We start from the raw sequence: 10,987 nt of genomic DNA, 5'->3' as shown, positions 1-10,987 counted from the left end.
TAGGGTGTTATGCCTTGTAGTTGTGTCAGGGTTGACTCTGTTTTTGCTGATAGGTTAGACAATAGATTTGTACAGGATGGGTTGGATAGGGATGATCCTGCCTCAGGCAGTGGATTGGACTAGATGACCTCTAGAGATCCCTTCCAGCACTATTCCATGATTCTGTGATTAAAAGATCACACAGCAGGGGTAAGTATGCTGTCCTCAATGGTTTGGTGAATATTGCTTTGAGGGTAATTGCATTCTCCCTGAACAAGTCCTCTTCAATGGAAAACCTGTGGCAAAGAGTTCTCAAGCAAGGCGGCCTAAAAAAGAATTGTTAGTGATCTGGACTTAAGGTGGTTGTGACCAAGGGGTGTATTTGTTTTATGAGGTCAGTAGGGCTCTAACCCCAGGAATCCAAGTACTCGATAGGCACTATTGTAAGGTTATGTTTCTGGAATGAAATGCTCTCCCTGACTCATCTTATCTCACTTTTGTGGCTGCCTTTATGAGGAGTGAGTGTAGCTGGGTACTTTTATGCAAACAGGTGTTTGCTGATTGAGTGTATGCTTCTAAATTAATAAACTGTTGTTAAATCTACAAAAACACTTGTTAGTCTGCACATTACTAATCTGCTCGATTCTATGGAGATCATGAATGCCCTGTTACTCTCAGGGGTGTAGGTTGTATCTGTGTTGGTCTAAGGATATAGGCAGACAAAGTCCTTTGGGTAAATCTGGTATCTTTTATTAGACCAACTGTTGGTCTAATAAAAGATATCAGATTTACCCAAAGAACCTTGTCTGCCTATTACTCTCAGAGCTTATGTAAGGCCTAAGACTGTATCACAAATTTGGGGGGCAGTTACCTTTCAGATAGCATGTCAAACCATTGTCTCCTAATATTGGAGGAGGTTATTCATTTAGCACTCTCCAAACATTTGCATCTTATATCTTAGCCTGAGCCTGTTTTGTTTTGTGTTTCAGGTGAGTCAAATGTGGTTTGGTATGACTATGCAAGGCCTGTGCACCCTCAGCTCCACTCTGAGTACCTACAGCCTCTGACTGAGATGAAAACTGGAAGCAAAAACCGTATCCGAGGCTTCTGTCACCTGGTGCAAAACCTCCGGCTGATCAAATCCTCTGCAGAGATTGAGAGGATGAAGGTTGTTGGAAGGGTGACATCACAGGTATGGGGTGTGCACCCATCAAATAAACAGGGTGATTGTTTCTTGAGAGGCTGGCAGAGAGCAGCTGACAAAAATGAAATGGGGCAAGCCTGATAAAAGTAAGCTGAGCCAGGGGGACAACTCGGAGAGCTCACAGTTGACATCATTCCAACCAAGACAAGCCAGCAATTATGTACTTGACTTCCTTTAAAACATTTCCCACTCCAGAACAAGGGTGCTTTCCCATGCTCCCACCACCCTTTTGCTCTCACTTTCTCATACCATCTTCTCCCCACACCTTTTTAAATTAATTTTTGTTCTGATTCTTGCGTTATAGGACAGGGCTTTTTTGCACTGTTTGTAATCCTGAATGTCTTATTCAAAATTTTTGGAGTTAAAGGAGATGTTTTCCTTCAGCTTCAGGCCCTTGGCTAATAAAAGGCCCATGTTCCTGTTTGACAGGCTTTCATAGAAACAATGTTTGCCAGCAAATCCCCAGTGGATGAAGCATTTCTGTATGCCAAGGTAAGTACCTGATCATTCTATGAACTACACTGTGGAGGTAAGAGAGCTGGATATTTGTTCCTCCAGGAAGAGAAAAGCCTTGGGAGCTGCCTCTGAGTGCTAGTTGCATACCACTGCAACCCTTTCCCACCCAATTTTTGGTTCCTTTGATTACTGCACTGTTCAATACAGAGCTGTAGCCCAGTCCAGCAAGCACCTTTGGATTACGGCTGCAGCTCAGCTGGTTTTTTTAGAGTGCTCTTTGAGTGACAGTGGGCTTTGAATCCTGGCCCTTCTGTGCTAAAAGCCTGAGGTTCCATCTCAGATCCTTGTATGATTGTGCATTAGTGTGTGTAAAAGGCTGACTGCAGTGTTACACATCTTTCCTGGAAAGCTTTGTTTTAATGCCTTTGTTCCGAATCGGCAATCTGGATGGGGGCTGAAACTTTAGTGAAGACTGCTGAGGAATGCTTTTAATCTCTTCCTGTGTGAGGAAATACCAACATTCTATAACCTAGATAATACACTGTTCTAAAACACCTTACCGATGGCAAAAGTTCTCTCTGAAGCTGCAGCTATCTAGCCTGATCCTTTTAAAGGAGCAGGTATTGTTGGAGAACAAACAGTATTCCTGGGTGTGCCTTTCCCACTGGTGGTGGTGGGGAACTATTTGGTCAGTGTGTAAGTTGGAGGGAAATAGCATTCAAAGAACAAGGGAGAGGAAGCAGCAATAGAGGAAGACAACAAAAAGAGATCTGTTGAATGAATAAATAAAAGCAAAGGTGACAAGAAAGAGAGAAGGAGATAGCCTATGCTTTTCAGTTCTTATAAAATCCTTTCTCTGAAGCACTCCCCTCTCCATCCACGTGAGTGTGGCTGAAGTGGGAGTGTTTATGTTGGGCATGATTTCATAACCCCCCTCTGTTAGGTGTATGCTTTTGGAAAGTCAGCCCAAATGGGTAACTGAGTGGGATGAATGCAGGAATTCTGGGATTGTATCTGGGGCTTCAGTGAAGGTCCACTGCTGCCACTTTCCTCCATTGAGAATCCAGGAGCTTTTCCTTACCTTCCTTACCCAAGGCATAGACACCATGTGATACAACTCTGCACTTTTACCTGTAGGAATCGTGTTTATCTACTAATTGACTTGGTATACTATTGTGAAATACAGTAATTTAAACTGTATGGCATTATTAACTATAAATATCAGATGTAGCGTTGGTCATAATGGCTGTAATTAACTAACAGCCTTGGTACAGGCTACTAATGGAAAACGTCAGAAGACAGCCAGGAATGTTTTGAAGGAGGACAAGGGCAATGAACTTTCCAAAGGTGAATCAGTCTTTCCCAGTTAGGGCTTCATTTCTCACTATATATCCTGCTGTTGTTCTGGCTAAGAACTCTATCCGTATGCCTTCTAGTCTCTTTCTTTGCATTACTGAAAAGAGGAATTCATGAATCTAGATCAGTGATTCATGACCAGGGCTTTGTGTGGTTCTTTTAGGGGTGCTGCACAATATTAGTACTGAGTGCAAGCACCTGCACACAATTCAAAAGATAAACCCAAAGATTTCCGACAGGAATCCGTAGTGTCAAAAACATTCTGATCTGTTGTGGTCTTTCTGAGTTCTTTGAAACAAAAGAACTGCAGTCATATTTTTATATACTGCAGTAAATAAATTAGTTTTTGAAACAGGATGAGGCTAAATTAGAAGTTATGGAGGGGTGCTTTGTCTAAAAAGGTTGAGAATGCTGATCTAAGCACATATTAGGTTAATATGTATGTTACCCAGCAGAGCTGGTTTCCAGTTACAGAAACTTCTGCATCTTTTACGAGGTATTCCATTCTGGGGGAGTCTGAAGATGTAATGACTAAATTAGACCTACCTCTTAAACAAAGCATCTTCCTGAGGCAGTTGCAGAACAACCTTAAATTATACATTTTTCTTACATTTCTCACCCAAATATTCTTGGAGATTTTAATGGGAAATTTAAAGGCAAGTAGAACCTGGTTGCCTTTTTTCTACCTGAGATGAGTCTGTGCTGATCAGCAGTGCAGACTTCTAGAGAAATGTATTTCTTTTAAAATGCAAGGATCACAAAAAACCCAAATAATAGTCTAAAGTTTGCTGGTACTTTGGAAATATTGATTTCCAAAATATTGGCACCTGGTCACATAGGACCTTTAAAATGTGCAGGGTTGTGTGGGACTTGAGCAAGAGCAGTGTTTAAAATATGCACCAATACCTTCCAACTATATGATATATAATGACAGCATCATAAAATTTTGGTACAGCTTTTAGCAACTGAAGCATAGGTAGCTCTTCCAAGAGACCAAACACTGAATTCTAGATGCTTCCATGAAAAATGGTTGTTCTTGCACTTCTGCTATTCTTGGGACCCTGGGTGGGGCTCAGGGCTGTTTTCATTCAGGGCATGATCTATGCAGTTTCATTTTCATTTGGCTTGCTACATTCTGCATAGGGAGAGAAAATGGCAGTACGTATGACAGCTCCAGTACAGGAGGTGACTGTACCAGAATTAACAGGCTTCCTTTGTCTGACTTGTTCCTTCAGTTTGAATTTGAGTGCCGGGCTCGTGGTGCTGACATCTTGGCTTACCCCCCTGTGGTTGCTGGTGGTAACAGGTCTAACACCTTGCACTATGTGAAAAACAATCAGCTTATCAAGGTAAACCACACATCTTTCAAGTGTTTGAACTACACTGTTTAATATTGTACCGACAGACTAGCAGGCCCTTGACAATCTGTAGCTCCAGCCAGAGATGACCATAGTAGGGTGCATGGTCCAGGGCAAATCAGCCTGTGCAGGGCCTGGTCATGGGGGTGGGGGTGGGGGTGGGGCAGGGCAAGCAGCAGGATGTGAAGGTGGTCCGACTCGGCTGGCTCAACTCTGTGGGACCCAAGGCAGTTGCCCCGATTCTCTCTACCCCACAGAGATGGCTCTTGCCCCAGCCTCTCCCTTTTGGGGAAAAGGGAGGCTGAAACACTGGGTAGGGTGAGTCTAATGAAACTGGTTTTACTCCCTCACCATAGCCCCACAGAACTTTAAAGGATCTCCTGGGACACTGAATACAGTCCCCTGTGATTCCTGGCAACCAACTAATAGATGTGTGTCCCAAAATTTCCACAAGAACATCAATTCCAGCTTCTCCTGCAGACCACAGCCACAAGACGCGCCCCCTCCCCCAATACCCACGACTAACAAACTTAAGATCTTTAGGACAAAAGCCTACAAGAAGAGGGTTACCAAACCAGTTACCCAAAAGGATGAAATAGTTAGCCAGACTCTTGCTTTCCTTTTCCTCTGATGTGTACCTGCTTCCCCTGACCATAATGTGGGATAACAACAATGTGGGTAGCTATGTCAGGAATTAAGGTGTTTATAATTATAATTATATTTTCATTTATAGAACTTGCCTTTCCTGTACAAAAATATCATCAATTTACTTTAGAATTAAGTCAGGCAACTCACCAAATCCTTTGGGGAAGTTCCCTCTTACAGTGAAAGAAGAAAGAGGTGACAGATGCAAACACTTTCATTCATTGGATAACACTGGGCATGTCTACATGAGACGTTTAATGCCCATTGGACTAAGTCTACTACGCATTAGTGTGGCTGGCAAAAAACATGCTATTGTGCAGTATGTTAGTCACATAAAGAAGTGTTTGTTTGTGCTAATGTGCAGTAGGTTTAGTGCAATGAAAATTAAGCATCACAAAACATTTGTTTGCACTAATGCACAGTAGCGCTGATTATGGCGCATTAATGAACATGTAGATGTGCCCACTATCTGCACATTGGCAGACATGACTGTTGTAATACTTAGACCCAATTGGCACCATTTGGAGCCTTTCTGAAAAGCAGAAGGATCTTGCCCTTATACATAATACCTTGGAGTTACCTCTTAGAGCAGTGATTCTCAGCCGAGTGCCATGAGAGCCTTTCAAGGTTGCAGCAGGCTGTTATGCAGGTATTAGGCGTGCAGATGCCTATATGCGATCCACAAGATAAACCCAGTGATTTCAAATAGGAATCCACAGTGTCAAAAATCTGAGCTGCTGAGGTCTGAGTTCTTTGCAACAAAATAATTGTTCTATTATTTTTCCATATTCAAGAAGTGATTGAAAACTAAGAGCTGGTATTTTCCAAGGGATGCCTTGAGTTTAAGTAGGTTGAGAACAGCTGTCCTAGAGTAATCAAGAGCAGCAGCTCTGCTCTGCTCTGCCTGCCTTTAAGATAAGGAGACAAGACGTTTGACATAGTAGAACTTTTCTAAAACATTTAGATTGGAGAGAGATTCCCCTCAGCAAATAATTTCTCCAGCATTTACTCAGCTTACTTCATTGTTCCCAAGAGAACAGGTGGGGGGACCATCCCATACGTGACTAAAATAATTAAAGCAGTTGCTCATAAGTTCAGAATGGCATTTGAGTGGCCTTTGAATCAAGGACAAATGGACATTTTAGCTGCCTTAAAAGTGGGGAAGTTGCTGCCCAGAAGGATACAGCACCTGTTATACTGTAACTGTTACATCTTTATGATCATGTAGCAAGCTAAATCCTCCCAACTTTGACATGTATGAAGGGTTAAAGCTGGAGTGGTTTTGCTACACTTGCATCTCTACAGGATCAGGAAGATGTAACAGTTGTGTTGTAACAGCTTACATCACTATCCTTTGATACTGGTGCAGTTGTCACATCTGTCTGTACTCCAATGGGTTCAGTTTATTAACTACTCATATGAATGTTCATACTATTTCTCTATGCATAGTGTGAATAATCAGCACCAGAAGTATCTGAGACTTGACTTTATGAGTTTTCCTTTAATGCACTAGAATTACTCCCTCCCATTCACTCTGAGATCTGTGGTAAGGGACTCTGCATTGTTCTGGCTGCCTGGCTGTGGTATCTCCTTAAAACACTGAAGTTGTACACAGAATAAGTGAACACAGAATCTGTCCTGGAATTAATACAGCAGTGGCTGCACAGTTGATAGTCTTTTGCAGAAGGAAGGACAAGGCAGTTATTCCACACTTAGACACTTAGCTTGCATGGCAGCAGCAGGCACTCTATCAGTTTGAAAGGTGTTTGCTGAATCAGACTGGCAGTGGACGCATCTAAAGCCTTCCTATAACTAAGACCTCCAAATCCATCTCAGAAGAGCTGATTCAGAGCCTGAGACTAAAAGATAGCAGGAAAAATAATAGCAATAATTGGGAGTGTTCATGGACAGCAGCACTGTGCTGGCAGTGTTGGGAGTGCACAGTAGATCTCCTGTTGTCCTGTTACCAGAGGAGTCCTGCAGGCTAGAACTGCCCAGGTATTCCTTGACCTTTCCTGAGTTCATGCACCGGAAGCACTGGGCAAATCTTTCTCCACATCACTTCTTCCACATCACTTCATACCCTTTCTGTCCCAGGGATTAAAAGGGGAACCCTCCCTGCTTGACCCTGATTAGTGTAGAGCAGTGACCACAGATGGCAGCCTGCTTGGATGGTATTGATTCTTCAGGGTACAGAACAGCTCACGTTTCTTTCCCCAGAAAAGCCTGAACATCAGATTATTGGAGCTTGGGTTTTCTAGGTATTGTTTTTATTTAGGGACCTCCTCTAAAGTAAATCAAGCAGTTCAGCTGTACCTGTCTGTACCTGTCAAGGGCATTGTTCTGTGATAAGAACAGAGTCTGCACTATCCTCTTGCAAAAAAGTACCTTCTTGAGGGTCAGCCCTCTCACAGAGAAATTTTCTTACTTAGCCACTGGACTGGACTGACACGCATTGCGTTTCTTCCTTTCTTCTGCAGGATGGTGAAATGGTCTTGCTAGATGGCGGGTGTGAGTCTTCCTGCTATGTAAGTGATATCACCCGTACATGGCCCATCAATGGCAGGTAGGATGCCAACAGCAGGAAACATGCAGCATGCTAACTTTGAAGGAGTGTGAAAAACACACTCAGTGATTAGTTATGTGTATGGGTGTGGAAGCATGTGTGTATACAGATGTCTACACTGTCTGTCCATGAAAGCAATGATAATGTACCCATCACTGTGGTGTGTTGGTGAAACTAAAACTATGTGAACTAAACAGAGTATGAGGAACTGTATTTCCCACCTTTTCCTCACCACTCATGGTGAGAATGTGTGTGGTTATTGCTGTTTTTTTAATTTACTGCAGCTATCAAGGTGAGGCTAACCTTCAGAGATAGGTCTTGCCTTTGAGCATGTGTATGCTAACTCTGGGCATGCATGGGAGGTGTAGGATAGTAGGTTGGTCTGTCTGTGTGAGGGCCTTTCTGTCTCATGTTGTAAATCATTCAGCATTGTGTCCCTGGGATTGTTGCTTAGTTCCAGTTGCCCTTTCATTCCCTTCAGATTTTGGCTTTGCTCTGTCCTGATGTTGATAAAGATCTCTCCCTCTCCCTGGGATAGAAAGAGGTAACCTCAGTAATGTCCTGCCTGACCTGGCCTATTGGTGGGCAACAGTTTCTCTTTCTTATGTCTGTAGCCCTGACCTTGAATTTGATGCAGAAGTGAGGAGTTCCCATCTGAGAAGTTACTTTCTTTGCTTTCCACTGCCTTCAGGTTCACTGGTCCCCAAGCAGAGCTGTACCAGGCAGTCCTGGAGGTCCAGAAGTCTTGTCTGAGCCTCTGCTCCCCAGGTGTGAGCTTGGAGAACATCTATAATCTCATGCTGAGCCTGACTGGGCAGAAGCTAAGAGAACTGGGGGTTCTTAAAAGAAGCATTGATGAGAACCACTTCAAGGTACCTGAACTTTTTGTTCCAGCCCTCCCTAGGTCTGACTGCTTTCTGCCTGCAAGAATGGCAGTCTGCTGGGAACCTGGCATTTCTCAGGAGGCCTGGTTTCCAAGCCAATATGGGTATCCAGCTGTGTTGCACAGGGTTACAGTTGTGATAGGGAGAGATCCTCCTCCATGAACCAAGGGGAGGCAATGCCTATATCACCCAGCAGGTGGCAGCACAGCTAGATGAGAAGCACCTCTGCAGCTTAGTCCCCAAGAAATAAATATCAAGGGTACAGGGTGGAGACAGGAGGCGGGGTTAGTAATTTGAGCCTGCTTACACTGAGATCCTTTGGTTGGGGAAGGGTTTAGGAAGGTACAGAGGGGCTAATGCCCTGGAGGGGAGGTTTAATATCCTAGTTCTGTTGGTATGTGACATCAGCATGGTATCCTTATCCTGCTTGATTCTATGAAGATCATGAATGCCTTGTTACTCCCAGAGCTTATATCAGTCCTAAGACTGTATCACAAATTTGGAGGGAATTACTTTTCGGATACCATTTCACTTATAGTTCCCCAAACAGCTCTGCCCAGACGACCTTGGAGAGTCCAGGCTCAGGCAACCAGGACAGGTGACTGAGTGATGTGGAGAACACACTCTTTAAGTGCTACAAACTGACAGACTCTGGGAGTAACAAGGCATTCATGATCTCCATAGAATCGATGCAGAGTGAACAGCCTGCTTTAGGCTTGGCTCAAACAAAGGATTATTGTTCCATTTCCTGAGGATCCACAGTATTCCCTTCAGTGGGGGAGAATCCATGGTGATTCTTTAGGCATGAGATGGACAGCACAGTTGCTATGACAAACCTGACTCATGTTCTTCCTGTGCATTTATTCCACCTCTCTCCCTTGGTGCTGAGACAGATCAGGGTCCATGTTCACCAACTCTAATAATAGTGTTTTGCCTTCTGCTAGGCTGTCCGGAAGTACTGCCCGCATCATGTGGGCCATTACCTGGGTATGGATGTTCATGACACACCGAGCATGTCCCGATCACTTCCACTGCAGCCAGGCATGGTGATAACCATTGAGCCAGGTAAAAAGGATGCACTTTTAGGGCTGGGCCAAGGCCATGTCATGATGGTGATACAGTTCAAACTAGCCCACTGCAGCTTCAACCAAAGGATTCAAAAGTTCTTTAAAATATAATTAAAAAATAAAGCATATTTCTTTCTTAAAACCCAACCAAAAGTAACAGATTATGGTGGTGGACTTTTAACAGGGAATGTTTCCCCTGCAGACTGCAGTGTAGTGCAGAGATACTCCAAGTAACTGGGGAATCAGGATCAGTCTGCTGCAGCATAGGCTAATTTACCATGACAAGAAGGCAGTGCCTGGCCTGAGCTCTGTGCTGCCATGGCTGGATGGTACCCACACTAGCTCCTAGGAAGCTCAGGTATCTGTACGCTGTGCTGCAGCTTGCAGTGTACACCCTCATCCCTACAAAGGAATAATTTAACAGTTACACTTTCCCTCTGGCTCTTGACTACTAATTTTGCAGCCATCAAATGGAAACTGGTGCCTGACACCAGCTTCCTTTCCTGAGCCCTTCCCTCCCACCACCCACAGTGTTATCAAAGTCAGGCCTCATAAAGGTGGCACTGACAGTAGAAAGGCCAACTGGAATAGTGAGGCTTTATATTCACAAACACAGGTTTGTTAGCAGGAGCCAAAGGTCCTCTTTCTTCACTAGCTGCTATGAACAGAGAGAACCAAAGTTAATTTCCTGGATAAATGTCTTCAGAACCAACTCTCCAGCCTCACCAAGTGTATGCCCTGCTCTCCTCTCCCTGTGGGGTGGCAACGGCCAGTGTTCTGAAAGTGCGTCTCCTCCTGCTTTGCTCAGGGCACTTTGTTCTTTCCTCTCTTTTAGGGATGTATATCCCAGAAGATGACCTGGCTGCCCCCGAGAGGTTCCGTGGCATTGGTATACGAATTGAGGATGATGTTGTAGTGACAGAGGACATACCACTAATCCTCTCTGCAGACTGTCCCAAGGAGATCTACCACATTGAGCAGATCTGTGGCCGCAGTTTGTGACCTTTCTCCTCTGCCTCTTCCAACTTCCTCAGGTTCTCCAGGAAACGCACTCCTGTGTACCCTGACAGATGTATATTTTTGTAAATGGACATGGCTCCTGGGCAATGAGGGTTGAGGGCTAGTTTGGAGGGTGTTGCTACTCCAGGAACTGAGGGAGTTATGAGGGAGACCTTGGGCAATGTGGCTATTAAAATAAAGAGCCAATTATTTATATATCCAATTTTTGTTCTTGTTAGTGTCAATTCAAACAAAGGATCCAGAGTGCAGGAAGTAGATTCCTTACCCTACCACATAGATCCTTCCCCTTCTTCTCTGTTACATGGTGGGAGAGTTTTGCTCAGTATAGCCCTTTGCCTGGCTCTGTTTACCTCATAACAAATGCAATATAGCAGCTGTGAACCAGGCTCCAGACAGATTGCTCTTTGCTAGCAGTTTTGCACCAGGGCAGTCAATCACAGATGTTCAAAATG

At 44.0% G+C, this 10,987-nt stretch overlaps 1 protein-coding gene across 1 annotated transcript in view; it reads left to right on the top strand.

Annotated features, from left to right (window-relative positions):
- XPNPEP3 (X-prolyl aminopeptidase 3) overlaps nt 1-10,732 on the top strand; it is a 34,394-nt gene extending 23,662 nt beyond the window's left edge. The window contains 7 exon segments of the mRNA XM_019515132.1: nt 969-1,171; nt 1,613-1,675; nt 4,231-4,344; nt 7,479-7,564; nt 8,256-8,436; nt 9,393-9,513; nt 10,351-10,732. Coding sequence (XP_019370677.1) covers nt 969-1,171; nt 1,613-1,675; nt 4,231-4,344; nt 7,479-7,564; nt 8,256-8,436; nt 9,393-9,513; nt 10,351-10,517 — 935 coding nt within the window. The 3' untranslated portion in view covers nt 10,518-10,732.
- The last annotated feature ends 255 nt before the right edge of the window (nt 10,733-10,987 follow it).

The sequence above is a fragment of the Gavialis gangeticus genome, unplaced genomic scaffold (genome assembly GCF_001723915.1).
Source record: "Gavialis gangeticus isolate Ggan-Ray unplaced genomic scaffold, GavGan_comp1, whole genome shotgun sequence".
NCBI classification, from domain to species: Eukaryota; Metazoa; Chordata; order Crocodylia; family Gavialidae; genus Gavialis; species Gavialis gangeticus.
Note: the sequence above shows the minus strand (reverse complement) of the source record. Positions and strands in the feature narration are given on the sequence as shown.